This window comes from Carex rostrata, chromosome 20, assembly GCF_964058835.1.
Source record: "Carex rostrata chromosome 20, lpCarRost1.2, whole genome shotgun sequence".
Classification (NCBI taxonomy): Eukaryota; Viridiplantae; Streptophyta; class Magnoliopsida; order Poales; family Cyperaceae; genus Carex; species Carex rostrata.
In genome coordinates this window covers 1707623-1728173 of record NC_135937.1, presented here as the reverse complement: position 1 = coordinate 1728173, position 20551 = coordinate 1707623, and the positions used below count along the sequence as shown (strand labels likewise).

General features: G+C 32.0%; 2 protein-coding genes across 4 annotated transcripts; both read left to right on the top strand.

Annotated features, from left to right (window-relative positions):
- Positions 1 to 911: 911 nt before the first annotated feature.
- LOC144572482 (uncharacterized) lies at positions 912 to 2425 on the top strand. Its single transcript, XM_078322073.1, has one exon. It carries the CDS (start codon positions 1063 to 1065, stop codon positions 2200 to 2202), a length of 1140 nt encoding a protein of 379 aa, XP_078178199.1. The 5' UTR covers positions 912 to 1062; the 3' UTR covers positions 2203 to 2425.
- Positions 2426 to 16396: 13971 nt separating this feature from the next.
- Positions 16397 to 20225, top strand: LOC144572646 (dihydroceramide fatty acyl 2-hydroxylase FAH1-like). Of its 3 annotated transcripts, XM_078322296.1 has the most exons (9): positions 16406 to 16517; positions 16628 to 16657; positions 17386 to 17448; positions 17758 to 17850; positions 18348 to 18544; positions 18810 to 18915; positions 19034 to 19180; positions 19633 to 19786; positions 19984 to 20225. In XM_078322296.1, exons 3-8 carry the CDS (start codon positions 17395 to 17397, stop codon positions 19747 to 19749), a joined length of 714 nt encoding a protein of 237 aa, XP_078178422.1. In that variant the 5' UTR covers positions 16406 to 16517; positions 16628 to 16657; positions 17386 to 17394; the 3' UTR covers positions 19750 to 19786; positions 19984 to 20225. The 3 variants fall into 3 exon arrangements, with proteins under 3 accessions (XP_078178421.1, XP_078178422.1, XP_078178423.1); XM_078322295.1 differs by lacking the exon at positions 16628 to 16657 and having other exon boundaries at positions 16397 to 16517; XM_078322297.1 differs by lacking the exons at positions 16406 to 16517; positions 16628 to 16657 and adding an exon at positions 16725 to 16748.
- Positions 20226 to 20551: the final 326 nt, after the last annotated feature.

The following is a 20551-nucleotide window of genomic DNA, read 5'->3' as shown; positions in this document are numbered from 1 at the left end:
ATACATAGGTACTTAGTTAATGAACATCACTTAGTTGACAAGCTTATCTAAAACGATTTAATAAAATGAAAAGAGCACACTAACCAAGAAAGCCCGTGGGTTGTGTCCTTGTGTCCCCCTAAGCATAACCTAGCACGTGCACCACGTCCATGAGTCAAACTACACTTTCTCTAACCAAAAACACGGTCAAACTCAAACCTGTTCCTGCTCCGACCTAGACTGTGATACTCGGTGTATGATCGGATCACAGCCGTCCGATGTCGGGGACCACCCATTTTAGCACATGCGAAGTTCCGAGCCCAGTACGATGCAGTTACAACTAAACGCGTTTACTTCTTCAAACCCGTAGTTTTCACGCTCGCGATTGGGTGACCATTCGATTGTTTGTGGAACATTATGTGGTCATCTGTGCAGCTAGAATGGTATATGTTCTAAATTATTATGCTGGTAGCTGACTTATCAAGTTATCATATTAATTTCATAGTGTGACCGACCGACGTACATAAACATTGCGTAGAATAAAAAATATATACCTTTCAACATTAATTAATGTCTTTCAATCAATGTTAAATACAGATTAATCCATAATTGTTTACTGGGACATTTTAGCATGCCCCAGTTATACAAATGACAAAAATTGAAATGTTCAAACAAAATCATAGTGATAGCTAAAATTCAAATACCTAATAAATACTATAAATTATGAATTTAGAGCTGTCTAATTAATTTTTAATTTAATTTCTATCTTATTACCATGGCGCTAAATACTACAAATTAAAAGAGTAAAACACAGGAACTGAAGGTTAAATCTATTTGTACCATAATCAGGACACAGAGTCATCGTCACACCAAACCCAGAAATTCCCGTTTGACCCCCTTTATATATTTTCCCGTCGGGTCGTTAACCAAATGTTTAAACGAAACAAATCCCACATTATTCCCACCTCATTTGTTTAAAATCCCTCTTAAGCAAAGACCAAACCAAAACCAACCCCGTCCATCACGCATCAACAAACAGAAAACACCACTCTAAGAACCGCACATGAACCGGGACCCGGCGAGATGCCGAGCCCGTCGAAGAAGCCTCGAGCCGGTTTGGCTCTCGTCCGGTTCATCTCTTCCCTCCGACCCGATCGTCGGTCCGGAACAGCTGGTTCGCTTCCGCTTCAGACCGGCTTTCCGACGTCTCTCGCCGATCTCTATGTCAAAAACCAGAGTCGCCTCAAGAAGCCCTCTAAGAAAACAAAGAAAAAACGACAAGTAACCAATTCAGAATGTTTATTGACTGTTGGTTCTTCCTTCGACCCCTCTGATTCGGCCACGTCACATGTCTTGATCTCTAGTGGGTCTGTTGAAGAAGTCATTATTGCAGAGGAAGAGAGGATTCCTTCTGTTTCGGATGATGTTTTAGTTTGTCAGAGAAGGAATTCCTTGGGAATTGGGTTTGTTGTGACTGTGAATATTTTCGCCTTAGCCCTTTTGGCAATTTTTGGGAAGAAATTGGTTGTCGGTTTTACAGCTCTCGCTTTTTGTGCATGGTTTTTCGATTCAGTGAGGTTCAATTTGGTTCAGTTCTTCAAACCCTGTGCTGAAGCGAGGACAAATTTGTGGTTGGAAGAGAGGAGCTTTCCGCTTGTTTCTCCGATTCGAGAGGTTGAGATTCAGACCGAATCAGACTCAATTGAATTGGAGATCCAATGCGAATTGAATCAATCAAGGGAATTTGACGAAATTGGGGAAGAGAGCACTGATTTTTGTCAGGTTCAGGCGAGAGATTTAAAGAAAAAGAATATTTTGAAGAGATTATTTTTGAAGAATCGGAGTAAGAAGAAATTACGAGAGAAAGATGGACCTTTGGATGACTCTATCAGGGGTAAAGAGATGGAAACTGCTTCTAATGGCGAGAAGGAGGAAGATGATGTTGTCAATTTGGTAACAGAGTACCAAGAAGAGCAATTGACAAGAGAAATTTCTCCAATTCAAATTAAGGAAGGAGAGATCTCGCAAAGGTGTGAAATTAAAGAAGGCATCTCTTGGTTCATAGTTTTTCTTATGGTGATCCTGTTTGGGCTGATAGAAGGCAAGGCGACAGCGCTTATTCTCACCATTTTTTGTTTTACATCTGTAAGTTTGCTTGAATTGGCAAGGAACGAACGAAAGAAGAGAAAGCATCAGATTGGTTCTTTAATGGAAAATAGTTAATTTCCCTCCTAATTTTCTTCGTTTGTTATCTCTTTCGAACCTTCGTAAGCGAAGAAGCTTCTTCAAAGGTTTATGTGTAATTGAATTTTGGCATCATTTTGTATAGTTGGGGAAAAATATTAACTTTAAACAAACTTGCTGTTTTCGTTTTTTCAGATTTTTTTCTATAATTTGACCTTCTTAATTCTTAATTCTAGTCGTTAAATTCTAAACAAAAGTTCCGATACTTGATTGTCAATAATTTTTACTACTTTGTTGTTGTGAATTATTTCAATTTGAAAATATCTGTACTTTAATAAGAGGAGAATTACAGTAATAAATGCAACAAAATTAACTTATAAATTCATTTTCTACTACTTTGATTTTTGAGTGAGTCTATGGTACTATGCATATCACGGGTTGTTACTGTGCTACGGCTCTATATTCGAGTTTTCAAATTATAACGGTCGATCTGAACCGTTCATCTTGTTCTCCATATTAATATATGTTTGGAGACCAAATTTTACATTTTTTGAAATTTTTTTAGATATTTAGAAAATCACTTGATCTGAAAATTCTGGACCATCCAAAAACAGTGATTTTCAATAAATCTAAAAAGTAGTAAAAAAATTTCAAAAAATGTAAAATTTGATCTCCAAACACATATTAATATGGAGAACAAGATGAACGGTTTGGATCGATCGTTAAGATTTGAAAACTCTAATATAGAGCCGTAGGACGGTGCCAAATCGTAATATGCATAGTACCATAGCCTCGCTCTTGAATTTTTTACAAACTTATTCAAGTAATTATAAAATTTGAATTTAAACGCATCACTTAAAAAATTAGATCGATTTTAACTATTTAAATTCGTAATTTGATTTGATATGTTTTTAAGTTAAAACTCAAGAAGAAATTTAGTAAACTTAAAGATACTCCAATTTTACTCGTTTTATTATGCTAAATTGCTAACTATGAAAATTATCAAGCAAATTTCTGGAAATTTCATTATGCTAACCAGGAGAATTATCAAGCAAATTTCTCGAAAAGTATAGAAGCGTGTATCATGAAAAAATAATCAACAATTATTTATTTTCTATTCACATCTTCCATGTGGTTTTCTTCTTTGTCACGTTGCAAGCATCACTATATGACGGGGTCTATGACATAGAACATATAATTTAAGAGTCTTTAAGAGGAAAATATGGTGGGGGCAGGCGATTATTATTACTTAATTATTTGATTTTTTTTTTTGCTTACATTTAATTATTCGATTTAAAATGAATACCGAAGACACTCTGTTGACACTTCGAGAGCTATATTGCATAAAAACAGTATGGTACTAGCTATAGCTACGCAATAGGTGCACTATAGTTTTTTCGGATCTCAAAAGCTATAACGCTATTAACCGCTTTTCTTTTATAATGATTCTAAATAGCTAGCTATAGCTTTTTCGGACCTAAAAAATTATAGTGCTATAATCGCTATTTAGAACTTTGATCGTATCGTATACGATGGTATGATATTATACAATATAAATATCGGATGATATACGAGTATCGATATAACAATACGACACGTATCGAATAGGATACGGGACTATATATAAAGTAGCAAGTAACATAGCTTGACAGTGACTCGCTGCATGGGTTATTGTATCCATGCACACCACAGAGGACGCTTGCTTCACAATTATTGGTCTTCTTTTGAAAATAAATCTGTTGTGATTTCAAAGAATCACAATATCTGCAATTTCAAATTGATCCATTTTTTTGTTTTTGAAATTCACGTCTGGAGAGAAATTAACGAGTGCATTTGAAATTGGAGTGCACATCCTCTGAGATATCTCATATTTTGCATGACCTACGTGTTCGGTGCCTACTCGGATATAGCGCAGGGGCCAATATTGTTTGAGCTTTGAGATTCGTGCATAACGTCTTTGAACGGTTGAGATTTTTCAATAAGTCACGCAAAATATGAGATATCTCAGAGGTTGAGAATTCTTGAAATTGCAGGTACATGTGATTCTTTAGAATCAGCAGATTTATTTCCTGTTCAGCTTTGTTAGATTCAAGTAATAACAATATTCATATCAAAGTGGTTTGATTCCATTAAAATTTACATATATAATTTTAAAATTTGTGTGGAACAAGTGTTTTGATCCGATATCTTTAAGATATATGTGGAATAAGTGTACATGAATCAGAACAGTTAATCGAACCATTCCAATCAAACTTCAACAGAATTTGATTTGATATCTATTAAACCAATCACCACTCCTTTGAGTGTCGTTTGATGTTCCTCTCTCATTATTTTTTAAATTATTTATCTGTTGTATAAAATATATAGTTATTAATAATAAATTTAATTTTAATTTGTAAAAAAATATTTGTTGTTAGTAATTATTGAGATTTTTTAATAATTGCATATTTATTATTGATAAATGAGTAGCCCAAAATAGATGCTCTAACATTTTTTAGATGTTATTTTCGAAAAGAGTAAGGCTACGGATCTACAGTGCTATGGGTTGCATAGAGAGCTACGGTGCTACCGCTCAATATTCGAGTTTTTAAAATCTTAACGGTCAATCCGAACCGTTCATCTTGTTCTCCATATTAATATGTGTTTGAAGACCAAATTTTATATTTTAAAAAAAAATTTACTATTTTTTTAGATAAGTAAAAAATAATTAATAAACCACAAATTTGGCTATTCGTCTTTTTCAGTCTCTCTTCCTTTTCATTTTTTTTTTCTCACTTCAAATCTCTCTTATTATTTAACGTCCTCAGAAATACCCGCATTCTTTTATTTGCCAAAGCACATTTTATTTATCTTCTCACTCTTCTAGTTCTTCTCAACTATCTAACTATTAATCTCTACAGTTATCAAGATACATGACTTAAATTTTCTAATACAACTCAGAATACCTAAATTACTAATCTTTTTACAAGATTTAAACAATCTCGACCATTCAACGAAAACAAATTAAATTAATACCCCAGCAAATAAACAATAGAAAGATAAAAGCAACTGCTCTTGCATTTAATGTTAATTCTTTTTTTTTTTTCTCCGGATACAATTATAATAATATTATCAATGTGGCATGCATGTAACAACTAGCAACTATACAACTGCTGCATAATTATCAAGAATAATTTGGAAAGCGAGAAACTTCCATAATTCTGCTCCGTTGTTTTCTTTGCCATTTTTTTTTTTCGAAAAAGTGGGTAAAAGTTCACAATTTCTCATTGAAACTAATAGAGTTAACGTCATTACAATCTCCAAATCTATAGAAGGTAAAAATTTACAAAAAAGCACAAAAATATCACAACTACACATATCTAAAACACTTAGATCACTTTAGAGCTATGTTGCATTAATACGGGTACGGGTATCGTATTGGATACAATACGGATATGACGATACAGTAATTTTCAAAAATTAAGAATACGATACATCTATTATATATATATATTATTATTTATTATATTAATTATATTATTAATTTAACATTTCTAGTATATAAATTAAATGGAGAAAAATTCAAGATAATCGAAGTATATATTAAATACATTAGAAACTAGCTTTAGACAAGAAAACTAAGTGGTGCAGTGGTAAAGGGGGACGTGTATATGCTTTAGTACCAGGCAGTGTTTTAATAATCAGTTCTTATTCGGTATTCGGAAAGCCACCGAATACCGCATATACAGTATGCGGCCGAATATTCGAATTTTTATTCGAATTTATATATTCGGATTTTCAAATGAAAAATCATAGGCATTAACTCTAATAAGCATAGATGAACATTACAAATAAACATAAATAAAACATAACACAAGTTAGAATAAGTTAACAACTCATAGTACAAATTACAAAACTACAAATAAGCATAAATAAAACATAAGTTCAAACTTAAATAAATGAAATTATAACTTATTCGGTTCTTATTCGGATTTTTACCCTCTATTCGGAAATATTCGGTTCTTATTCGAAAATATTCGGTTCTTATTCGGATTTTTATTCTCTATTCGGAAATATTCGGCCGAATAGACAATATGTGGAAAAAAATATTCAGCCGAATATGTGGCCGAATATTCGAAATCGAATATTGGACTGAATACTCATTTCCTATTCAGTTTCCAACCGAATACGAATATTCGGCCGAATAGACCAAATATTAAAACATTGGTACCAGGGTTCGAGCCTCTCTTGGCAGTAGAAAATTGGTTTTTGTAATGGTCCATGCGCGGTTCACACGGTTCACGGTGCACAGCGCTGTGCCGGTCCATGCGCGGTTCACAGTCCTGCGCTATAAAAATTGTTCAAATCTGCAGAATCCGCGTATCCCGTCGTATCCAGACGGTATCAATGCGAGTCAAAGTGTATCGGAGACCGTATCAAGATAATTAGGATACGCCAGCTGGCGTATTCGATACGTATCGTAGCCGTATCAGTCACGTATCCGTATCCGATATGTATCGGATATGGGTACAGAGTCTATATAGAAGTATCGGGGTTAACATAGCTCCAGAGCAAGTAGGAGCTCGGTACCAAGTATAAGGAATTCATCTCATTGCATGTTCCTGAAGAGTTGGTACTATCCCTCCCTCTTCCTCTTCCCCTTCTTCTGCCATTTTATTTATTTTGTGGGAGATTGGGTGGTGGTGTATTGATGTTTGTGTGTGAAAAAAAAAAGTTGAGTTCAGCTTCTGAAAGACGGTTCGATGGGCATCAACATCAGATCAATTCAATGTCTGATTAGAGTCATTTAGTGTCCCTACTGATTAAGTATCAAGTTTCACACAAAAAAGTTTTAATATCCCTGCAGATTAAGTATGCACATATCATTTTGTGAAATCAACATTTTGGTTCAACTTAGCAGCCTCTGCCTTTGAATTCAAAAATAAAAAATAAAAACATTTTGGTTCAACTAATTTTCGCTATTTGGGATCAGCGCCTATTTGAGCTCCGCTAATTTGTTTCGCTCAGAGTTTATATGGGCTCCGTTCTGTCTATTAGAATTCCAAAATGGGCTAAGGGGGGCAATTTGAATTCCAGGGAGGGGCAGAGGTCCGAAAAGCATATTTTTAGCAATATTTTTGAAAATCCAGCGGGGGGCAGCTAACCCCCCTGTGCTACAGTAGATCCGCCCCTGGTCACGGTCACGACTCACGAGTAGTAGTTATTAGTTTTGACAATGACAAAATGATTAACCGTTTGAGTTTGACAGATTGAAATGAAATGAAATGAGTAAACGTTGTTTTATTTCTTAATGAAAGTCAGCAAACAAAATTAAAACAAATTTAGGTTATGATATTTTAAAAACATTATGTTGACAGTTTCGACAATTTCAATAATATTTCTCAAAATAAGCCAAAAAAATATTCGTGAAATTCAAAAGATTTTGGAACAGTTGTTATATAAAACTCATAAATTTATCTGTCATATATGGATATTGTCTGACACCTTAATAAGCATTGTTAAATATAAACCGTTAAATACTGGCGATGACAAAATTTGCATTGTATAGATCACATCATTTATACTATATTTAAATTGATATGTAATGTATCTATGCTTATTGATATTATCAAATAAAATCTATTGTCGATGATCAACAACCCAATAAGCTTTCAGAGTGTTGTGTGCTTTTATTGAAAAGTAGATCATAGTTTTAACTTTTAACTGAAATTAGCACTAAAAAGTTGGAAAGCACAATGGGCTTTTTTAAAAGACCTAAAGGCCTTTAGTTGCTGATTTGCTGTTAATGGACCTTCTTTCGACTTTGCTTTTCTTTTCTTTCTTAAATTTATTGCTCTCAAAAGTGAGAAAACCTAGTTTGGTGGATGCTGAACAGTGCTGACCAAATATCTTTGAGGACGGTTATTGTAAGTTTTTTTTTTGAAAAAAAAAAGTTTTTGAGTTACACTGTATATCACAACTTTAATTTTTTTAATTTTAATTTAATTTTGAAACATAAATATTAAATTCAAATCGTTGATCTTTTTTTTTTTTTATGAACTGTTCATTCACATACAATTTTACGAATTATAAATTTTAATTTATACTAGATTAAGATGTCATAAAATAGATAGATTTTATTAACTATGTAATAATTTTAATTGAACTTCAAAAATATAAATTTTTTGTGGATGCATCTCTAACAAAAATAATGTTAAGTTATGATTCAAATTACTATTTGATTCCATTGGAGTATGCATCTTGCTAATGTGTACTATGTGATTTAGACTTTTGAGAAAATTAGTAAATTCAGTTTATTTCACAGAGTTTGTGTCTCTCCTCTTCTTTTTCTTTGCACAAAATTCTAACAAACTGGTATGGAAGCATGGTGAAATAAAAGAGAGTTCAATCATAGCGTAAAAAAAAAAAACGAATTTGTCGTTGCTTCTATAAGTCTTTAACTCTTTATTCAGTCTGATTTGTGATCACATCTGTGAAACCAGACGATCAGCAATTAAATTTTTAGACGCTCCTTGTTCTCTCCTTTGTGCTTTGCCCTATTGTTCCTCTCGTACAAATTTGTTTAATCAGGTGTGAAATATATACAAATAATTAGTTGTTACCTATTAATACAAGTTTGTTTATATGTATTAAATAAGTTCAAACAACATTCTAGTTAATCAGATACAATAAAATATCAATTTGGACAACAATTAAAGAAAAAGTTTGAAGAAAACATAATTTATTATATTATAAGAATTAGACGGAAAAAGTTTGGTATCATGTATAGATTTTTTTTTTAAATAGTATTCATATAAATTATTTCAATGAAACAAGTCTTTTTTGAACAGATTTTCGAAAACTAGCCTCCACCGATCCTTATAATCGGTGTAGAAAAAAAAAACCCCACCTACACTGGTCCTAAGGACCGGTGGAGCCAACATTTATCCCGCCACAGATATGCTGCACCAAAGACCGCTGCACCAAAGACCACACCAAAACCTACACCGATCCTGTATTGGTAGTTTCAAAAAACATCTCCACCGGTCCTGTGGACCGGTGTAGGTTTGAATTCGCATCTCAACAGTTTAAGGGCGTGTTCGGATTTTACTGTTCACGTGGGAAAAAAAAATTCACTCAGATTGAATTTTCTTTTTCCCACGTGAACAGTAAAATTTAGTTCAAAAATTTTGCAATCCCATTCCTATTCCTATTCCCGTCCGTCTGCCGAACAGGCCCTAAATAATACTGGCACACTGTGTGACTTTTTGGAACTTTGCGTGATTTTTTTGGAACTTTGCCATGTTGGTCTAGGGTGATGGTGGGGTCCATGAGTTTTATTCAAATAATTTATTGATTGTACTGACAACAAACTTAATTTCACAAGCATAACTACTGACAAAATGGTTGTGTATCAAATATGGTGCAATTCTAATCTGATTGTTCATCTATCAAAGCTTATCTACAATTTTATTATTGATTTTGTAACCATTTTGTTGGTAGTCACAGTTGTCAAATAGGTTTGATTTGTCAATATAAACCCTCCTTTAAATAAAAAGAGTCCTATCAGTCACTGCATAAAAAAATGCAGACTCGGTCCAAATGCTGAACGCAGAATAAAATTGTATATTTTTTTTGTGGTTTTGAATGGCCTGGGTTTTCCTCCTGACAGTTTATGCTCACATTAAATGCGACACTTTGATAGTTCTGAACCAAAAGAAAAATAGCTTTCTCTAGCATATAAAAGCTATGGTGTTAAAATTCAAAATCAAGGCTCCACCGGTCCTAAGGATCGGTGAAGGTATAGATGAGGGATCTTCTGTGGCAAGGCTATCTTCTGGTGCAAAACTGGCTCCACCGCTTCCTAGGACGGGTGTAGGTGGAGTTTTTTTTTTCTACACCAATCATAGGAATTGGTGGATGCTAGTTTTCAAAAATATGTCCAAAGAAAACTTGTTCCGTTGAAATAATTTAAAGGAATACTATTTAAAAAATCTCATGTATATGTACCTATCACTTTGTTGTTCTTGAAAAGTAACAACAATCATCATCACATTATTTTGTGAGTCGAACAAGAGCGGCAAGGTAATCTCACCATTTTTCCCTCCAGTTTCAACTCCCAAGTTTTGAGTTTTTTTTGAAGGTCGACATAGCCGACATTTTGAATATTGATAAAAAAAAAACATAATTACAAAGCTCGTTTAAGGAGAAATAAAATACTAAATATTTACGAGGACCTACACAAATACTCTCAACCTATCCTATCCCATTAACTTGTACACGTTGTCTACCTATAGTCCTCCAATTAGCTGCATCCTGCTTCGCTAGTTGTGACAATTGCTGAGGCGTTAATCTCTTCTGTATAATCGTCAAACTTGTTATATTAAAACACTTCAGACAAGTCATAAGAAAGAGTTATGCTTGAAGGATTTTATGATGCGTAAAAGGTGATAAAATTAAAATTTTTAATCCCTTTTTAAGCATCTACGAATCTACTTTATTATGCTAATTCTATTAAAGTAATTTATATGCATGCAAATTGATATTTGCTCATTCAATTCATCACAAATCTATCTATTAGATGAGAATTGGATATACCTCTACTAAATGTCAATTTGGTAAATAGAGAGAAATCGTATTCTCTTCTAGATCTCTTGGATACCTTCGTTTGTCGATACAGTCTTCTTGTGTGTATTGCACCAAGTTGAGACTTCAAATTAGAAGCCCTCCACGGTATCCACCAAGAAATTAATTAGAAACTGAAGTTTCCTCTTGCTATAGAGTACTATTTCAGTCGCTCCTTAATCCCTATACTCCAATGGAAGATTTTGAGTTTAAGGTTTGTGGTTTCTCAACACATGAGATATCAAAATGGGAGAAAGATAGTATATAGGCAGAATTTTACTCTCTAAATCAAAACATATCTCTTCTAGGCAGTGGAGACCCCTTTAAATAACCTATATGCAGTTATAGAGACAGTTCTCACATCCTAGAAGTTATTCCAATGGTTCCCTTTCAGCCAGAAATAGTTATCCTCAAAAATACTGCTTTCTGGGCAGTTGTTCCGGCCTCGTTTCGGCCAGGAACTGTCTGTTTTGGCTCTGGCCGAACACACTGTATTTCTGCACTTTGGTTTTGGCTAGGAACTATTTTTGTTTTGGCCAGGAACTGTGGTAAAAATTCAGACTCTTTACTACCCACAAAAACTCTCTTTTGCAGCCCATAAAGATTTTTTCCGCTTGATCTTTTCAGATATTTGGATTGCATTAAATATTTAATTAAATCCAAAATATCTCATAATTATTCTTATAATTATTTATCTCATGTTTTAAGTAGAGAAACTCATTTATTAGCCATGTCATACATGTCAAATAAATCCAGGAGCTAGTATTTCTAATTAATTCCTTATTGGTGTGACCCTGTGGGATCCATGTCATGTTGGCAATGGTATAAAATATTTTATTATCATAAACTATAAGCGGTACTAGCTATACATTATAATTACTCAAATGACACAGATGTAAAGTATCCTTTTACAATACACGATCTCTTAAAGTAATGTTATAATTAACATCACTCGTGTCTGTTCCTTGTCACATGATATTATGAATATTATACAAAGTCAGACTGTGTCATCTTTGTATTATATATTCGTTTCTTTGTCTCTTAAATAAATTATAAATATATAACTGCATTTCAGTTATATTGCATGCATTATAATTCTACTTTACCAAGGGGTCCATAAAATATCATCACTCATTATAAATGAGGGGCAATAATACTATTGACATATATCTTTCTCCCGCACAAGTTATATATAAGGAACTAATATTTTATCACCACTTATGATAAGTAGTTTTTAATACTAATCACGTTATATATTTCTCATGTGAAAAAGAAATACATCTCATATCTTAGAATTCCGGACACAATGAAAATATTAATGACACTAACATAAACACATATAATATTTTCATTTGTTGGATCTGTTCAATATATGAAACATTTCATATACTCATGTTATTAAACGATAATCTTTTATCAATATTTATAGAACTACAATGTACTTTAATCAATATGACAAACTTATCATGGTATATTAGTATTCCATGCTAATAACCAAGTTTGTGAACATTTTAGAGATTTATATTTGTCATCATATAGAGTTCTATGGTTCAAGACCAAAAACATATTCTTGAACACTTCTATAGATAAACATAAATTTCATGGAACAAAATATATGTAGCATCTAATTAATAAACATAACATGTAAAAGTGATTAACATAAGATAACTTTTAGAACACATATCTAACAATGCTATTATGACATCAGTGTTATTTTAGCCGTAGTGATACTGACTCTGAAATCTATCAAATAGACTTCAAACAACGAATTCAAACCGTTGAAACTGATATACTTTACGAGTGATGTATCGAAATGCAACAATTATAAGTTTTCGAATTCAGTTAGTACGAAGTCAAGTGGTAAAAAAAAAATGCATTAGTATTAATTTAAAATAATTTTTTTTTTACCGTTTGACTTCAAACAAAATAAATTTGAAAATTGATATTTTTTCATGTAAATACATTACTCCTAAGATTGATTAGTTTAAACAGTTTGGATTCATTATTTAAATTTTAATGTCAGTGTCACTACAACTAAAATAACACTAATTTCATAATAGTCAGACTCCATAAAAAAAACATCCATAGTCTATCTTTAATTTCCTTTTTGGTAGGTGAGATCTGAGCAATTTTACTTCAAGCAATCATAAGCAAACCTTTTAAAAAAGGTTACATAATAATAACTGAATTTGAAAATCTTCCGTAATTGATGTGCTATATTTTGTTTTTTCAAATACATTTGATTAGTGTCTTGCTGAAGCCCTATATACCAGTATTTGCCATCAAATAAACCGTGCTACTTAGAAAATTTTATTTACGCCATTATAATTGTCGATAGTTAAAAATGCAAGTTAAAAGGAATTATTTGTGTACGAAATTGGAGGAGATTCAGGTCGATTAATTGAAAATTGTGATTCAAAGCAACTCTTTTCAATAATATAATAATCAAATGACCCCATTATAAAATAACCGATTAGTTAATACGGTATCAGAGTAGAGACATTGAATTCAAATTCTGTAGTTTTCCAAATTCAAAATAGAGACGAGAAATAAATTTTTTATTGTGCTCCAGATATTGAAATCAAAGAATTTAACAGAAGGAGAAAGTTCCTTCTTCTTATTCTTTTTTAAAACTAAAATTGTTGACCAATCACCTGCTTTAACAAAAAAAATAATATTATTTCTAGTCTCACGGCGTGCAAGATAATTAAAGATGTTTGACGGTTCAGACTCGATTTAACGATTTGGGCCATAATTTCATGTAGCTCGCCTTTTGATGCGCTACACACAACGAGCTTTTTACGGGTAAAGGATAATAACGGTGCTGTTTTGACTTTTAAGTATGTACTAATCGTATGTTTTTTATTTCGATTCTATTGTTTGCGTGCTGTATGAAGTTAAAACAACAATGCTAATTTATTTACTCCTTTTTCCTAGAATCTGATTAAAAACTACTCAGTTCAATAATCTATATCAATATTATTAGAATCTGATCAGACCTCAACCTAGTAAAGCTCTAGATTAATGGTTCACCAGTCAAACTAATAGATCAACCGATTTAATTGCTAGTTTTTTAAAATATATATATTTTATATGAAATTCTAAATACAACAATAACAACAACAACAATTAAGCTTTTAGTTCTAAACAAATCTTTATATGAAATATAAATGTTATTATAAAAAGAGAGATTTTAACTAGGGTGTTCTTAAGTTCATCAATCCTCTTGGTGAACTCAAGTATAAAATTCATTAAATCAGCTTTAAACGACGAACACATATCTTATGAGTGATGTGTCTATATGTAAAAAAATTTAATTTTAAAATTAATTTTGCATAGAGTAAAGTGATAAAAAAAGATTCAAAAAATGAATGCATTAAAATTAATTTATTAACCTTCTAATTTTGACAGCTTGATTTTATACTAAATTAATTTAAATGTTTAAATTTTTCACATGTAGATGCATCACTAGTAAGATAGGCGGATTTTAACAATTCAGATTCGTCATTTGAAGTCGTTTCAATGACTTTTAGACTTGAATTCACCAAGAGACTTGGTGAACTTAAGAACACCCTAGTTCTACTCTTATAAAAAACTATTTATACAGTGAAAAGTTCTACATTAAATAATATACTTTAAAAATAAATTTACAGATTATTCAAAATACAAGAATATATTTTCTTATGCTCAAAATATGTAAAATTTATTCTTACAATTATTAAAAATAAGACATCATAGAAATACTTTGATGTAATTTGACATCAAAGAGATTTAATATTTTATACTTTATTTACAATTGAATGATTATATAAAACAATTTCATTTTGTTGTGATAAAAGAAACTTCTTACGACTCATATTAAAATTTCAGCATTTCAAAATATTTTGTAATAAAATATAATATTGTGACGATTATTTAATCATATCCAAACACATAATTATTTAAAAAAGAGGAGGGTTCAAATACCTCCATTATTTAATCTACGCACGTGTAAAAAATTATAACATTTTAATTTTATTTTGATTGTCATCAAGCGCTTGTAAAAAAAGTACTAATGTGGATAATTTCTAGACGTTGATTTTTCAACTTATTGATTCACATAAAAAAAAATTGAAATGTGATAATTTTTATAAGCATATAGAGAAAATAACATAGATCACATCTAACGGTTTTATTTTAAGTTTTAAATTTTGAGTTATTAAAGTTTTAAAAAATGGAGTTATTAAAGTTCTAAATATCATTTACTACAAAAATATTATAATCAAAATCAAAATCTATAAAATACAAAATAATATGATTCTTCACTATTTGATTTTATAAAACTTACAATAATTAACAAACACCAATAAATAACATGTTTAACAATATAAAAAAAAATAGTATATTCAAACATCATATTTTTTTTATATTAATTTAATTTATACCTATGCTTTTTTAAAAGTTCAAATTCGACAATAATCTCATCTTAACTAATTTTATTAGCTATTTTTTCTCTTGTCATTGCTCTTCTAAAATTACAATATTTTTTCTTTTTTTCGGTAACCGTGTGCATATTGTCTTTTCTCTATTCTAGTTTGTACTTTTCTATATTATAATATTAAACAACTCTTTTAAGTTTTCAAATGAGGTCACTGGTCACGTGAAATCATACCAAAATAGTTGATGTTACTTTTACATATGAACTCTTTAATTTTCTGTATATTCACAGGGGCTGAGCCGCTGAGGCATACAAATTATAATATTTAATATATTTTTTAGGTACTTGTTAAAGAAAATTGAAAATATTGGAGTTTACTCAGCCACCTTTCAACAACCCTGTATATAACACAAAAGACAATAAATACTTATTCATAAAATATATCCACCACATGTTACATTTTATCCTCAAAAGGCGCTAACTTTTCTCCCTAAAACAAATGAATTAATGTGCAAAGTGCAATCAATATTTTGGCTTGGTTCACACATTGAAAAAATCGATTTTTTTTACTTGGTTCACCGGCTTTTTTTTGAAAATCTGCAATTTTTTTATTTTATTTTCCGGTTTACATGCTTATTTGGTATCCGAATCGAAACCGGACATGGTTCCTGGTCCGTTTTTTCCAGTTTAGCCATCAGTCTGATCCAATTTTAATAACAATAATATATATAGTACATTCAACCATAGTAATAAGATTTGTGAATTATCCGAATTTGAGCTATTAACAGATCAATCTGCGTATTATTCAGTATATCCAAATAATTTCCGAATTATTTGCAAATTTTACGAATTATAGTCAAATTATTTTTTGAACCTAAAAAAATTCTAACATATATTTTTTTAACTTTCCAATGAGACTAAAATATTCGATCCGAATTCAATATAAAATTTTAAATTATTTTCAAATTATATCGAAATTATTTCTGAATCACGAAACTTTTTAACTCGTCGGACCTTTCCGAATCATCAATTCATCACTATGCATTGAACATCATGCAATTGTTTCACATTCGGTAACTTCCAAGCGTCATACGAGATCCGAACATATTTCGGGTCTAGCACGTGAAACAGAAAGATTAGTGGCAGTAAAAAGGGTCAAGGAATGGACACAATAAGAGTCCAAGTAAAAAAAAAAAAAAAGAAGAAGAAAGAAATACACCACATTACCCCTCTCCTCTCTGAGACTCTTCTTTTTCCTCGGAGAATCTGAGATCGAGAGAAGCGAAAGGTTTATTTTTGTAAGATTTTCTCAGATCTCGTGATATTGCTCCAAGTACGTACCATTGCCTTGCTTCTACCCCTCTTTTCATTTTAATTTGTAAAAAATTGTCAATTCAGCGGGTTACTTTTTGTCAAATTGGTCTCTCGCTTCCTGCACTGTAGGTACATTTTTGTAAGACTTGTTCCATCGAGGTGATTTATCTAGCTCGATTATTCTCGAGTTCTTAGTAGATTTGAGAGTTATGCTGCACTTTTGATTTGACGCGATTTAAGTTTGAGCATAGTTCAGTCTTCAGTGCTTGCTGTCAATTTTATCTATTCTGATATTTTAATCCACGTAACTATATGGCCCACTTAACTACTTAAGTGTCTTGCATATTATATCATAGAGGAGGGTTCAAATGCCACCATTTTTTAAAACTTAAATAACTCTAAATTTAAATTATAAATGTGAAAATAAAATTGTTAGATGTGATCTATGTTATTTTCTCTATATGCTCATAAAATATTATCACATTTCAATTTTGTTTTTATGCGAATTAGTAAGTTGAAAAATCAACGTCTAGAAATTATCCACATTAGTATATTTTTTTACAATCCCTTGATGATAACCAAAACAAAGTTGAAATGTAGTAATATTTTACATGTGCATAGATAAAATGATGTAGATCATATCCAGCGGTTTTATTTTGACTTTTAAGTTTCAAATTTTTAGTTATTAAAGTTTTAAAAAATGGAGGCATGATGGAGGCACAAAAAATGGAGGCATTTGAACCCTCCTCTATATTATATTATATAGTATTATAAATATATAACCATAACTTTTCAACCAATTAAGTTGAAAATAACAGATATTCTTTCTGAACTATTTACGTATGTTGTTGTATCAGTATTGAGTAATTGTTAATTTCTTATTGTAGGAATTCAAGATGGTTGCTCAGGAGGAGTTCACTGTAGACTTGAATAAGCCTCTGGTTTTTCAGGTAAAGCTCATTGAACTGCTACCAACTGCTCTGACCCTATGGTACTGAGTACACATATAAGCTGTAAACTTGAATAAACTGCTATTTGTTTTAGGTGGTAGATTAAACTGATACCAACTGCTTTGACCTTAATACCCAGACACGTGTAATGTACCAGTTGCTCGATTATTCTTCATTTGTGTGTATTGTACCTGCCATGCTTGGTATCATGCAAAACTGGTACCTATAACAACTGGCATTGCACCTTTCTGCAATCCATCTATCATTATCCGGTTACTATAATTTAAGTACCTGCCTTTTAAAATTCAGGTTGGTCATCTAGGGGAGCGATACCAAGAATGGGTACATCAGCCCATTGTCAGCAAGGAGGGCCCAATTTTTTTTGGAAATGATGTTCTGGAGGTACTGGCACAACAACACAACACCCTTTTCTCCTTCCCTTTTACTTTTAGAGTTATCCATCAAGTTCTGTTGGATTTTTATTTTTTTTAATCAAAGTTCCGTTGGAATTTAGCCATTCCAATCTTACATTTCTATTTTCCTTTCCCCCATTAAATTGCATATATAGCACATGCCCTATTGATGACCATTGCTAATTATGATGTTATTCAAGAAAAAAAGAATAATAAGAAAATAAGAAAATGGAATCTAAAATAAGAAAATTGCATATACAGTTCTAATTATGATAGAACTCTGAAAGTGGAATCTAAAATAAGAAAATTAACAGAATTGCCAATAAAAACAGCCAACCAGGGCTGGCATCTAACATGCAGTTTCCTTTATGCATCTTTACCTTTCACCGCTGACATGATTATGCGATTGCTATCTTGACACCTTACATTGAAGAATATGGATGTTCTGTAAATAATATGATAAATTTTATTATAAACTTTTGACAGTTCTTAACCCGCACCAAGTGGTATGCAGTACCATTAATATGGCTCCCAGTAGTGTGCTGGTTATTGACGACTTCACTGAGGATGGGCCATAGCTTGTCAGATGTTGCACTAATGGCCTCGTTGGGCATTTTTATTTGGACCTTGGCGGAGTATATCTTGCATCGTTTTCTCTTCCATATCAACACCACAAGCTACTGGTATGAAACCTCTTCAGTAGGATTTTAGAAAATTTTCCTTATCAATACCTTGAGAAACTATTACAGCAGTAGAACACTACCAAAACAAGAAACATGCAAATTGTTAAATGTTCATGCTAATTTGTGCAATTCTTGCAATATATGCTTAATCCAAAATAGTAGCGTACATGAAAAGTTTCATTTTTCTGTTTACAGGATGGTATTTGATGACAGCACTTGTTCTTATACAAGATATTTACATGATACTCGCATTTTATACTTTCAGGGCAAATACGGCACATTACCTTCTACATGGGTGCCATCATAAGCACCCCATGGATGGGCTCCGTCTTGTCTTCCCTCCTGCTGCAACTGCCATTTTGTGTATACCAGTACTGCTTTTATTTTTTTAATTCCTTTTGCTCTCTTAAAATTTCTCCAAGCAAGCTACCCCACATTGCTGAAATATAGAAGGTGAAAGTATAAGAGTGACTCTTTTGCTTGGTGTAGTTTTGGAATCTGATAAGCTTATTCACAACACCATCTACAACTCCAGCTGTATTTGGAGGGGGGCTACTGGGATATGTGATGTATGATTGTACACACTACTATCTTCACCACGGTCAGCCTCTCTACAACCCTGCAAAGCATCTCAAGGTTTCTGTTTTCTTCTTCTTTTCTTTTGTTTATGCATGAAAACCCTAACTTGAGATTGAATGGTACAACAAAATGAAATTGCCTTTTGTTCTTTTTTGCTCTTTACATTAGGTTATGTGGTACTTGTTTGTTTGTTTGTTTTATTACTATTGTTTATTTTTTTGAGGGAGGGGTAGGTAATGTCTTGCCCTTGTTCCTACCTATCAATTCAAGAATCTTCCACAACAAATTTTCTTCTTGTTCCCTGATAGCGCCCTTTATCTCTAAGAAATAAATTCGCTAATATTAGTTTTTATATATTTTTATACTGCTGTCAGAAATACCACCTGAACCATCACTTCAGAATTCAGAACAAGGGCTTCGGGATCACCTCTCCTCTTTGATAGCGCCCTTTATCTCTAAGAAATAAATTCGCTAATATTAGTTTTTATATATTTTTATACTGCTGTCAGAAATACCACCTGAACCATCACTTCAGAATTCAGAACAAGGGCTTCGGGATCACCTCTCCTCTTTGGGATATTATTTGTGGTACACTACCACCCCAAATCTCAGCCAAAAAAGGATGATTTCTTCATCTACTATGCATTTAAGATGCTAATCGAGGTTAGATTCTCAGTTTAATTGGCTAGGTGTGGTACTACAAAATTTTAATTACGCCCAATAAAGGTCAAAATCTGATTTTTAATTGAACCCTTATTTAAACCCAGTTTGGGCTTACTCTATCACAATGAAAGATAAGTAGAGAAACTTGTTTATCAAAATGGTACTTCCATGTGTTAATTATCAGCTTTTACTTTCAGGTTGTTGGGACTCCATAATGCCCCCTTTATTTAGTACTGCAAAAAAAAAGAAAAAGGAAAAAAAGAAGAAGGAACCCTCTATCCTTTTGTTTTGTGATTCTGTAAAACATCTCCATTTTATTTATGAAATTCCCTTTATTGTAGGCGGTTCGCATAGATTATCTATTTATAATGCATACATATAACATGACTTGTTTCAATGGGTTGAAAATGGTTAAATGATAATGAATGCATTGATACAATTTTATCTCCTAGTTTTATTTTAGTGCTCAATGTATGTTATGAGGGTTTCTATATGTTTGTGCATTTCAAGCTTGCAACTGGCCTCGATAAAGGTACTAGGCTTAATGCTTTAGAAGAGATCAACAAAAATGAAAAAAATAATATGGATTTTAAATGAAATTCATAAATTGGGATATAGTTAATTTTCTTATTGTAATTTTTAAAGAATAAGGCTACCGTGCCACTCTATTTGTAGCACAGTGATATGTCATGCTATCTATTAAAAAAATTATTGAATTTGTTTTAATAACGAATCCAAATCGTTGAAATCGATCCATTTCAGGAG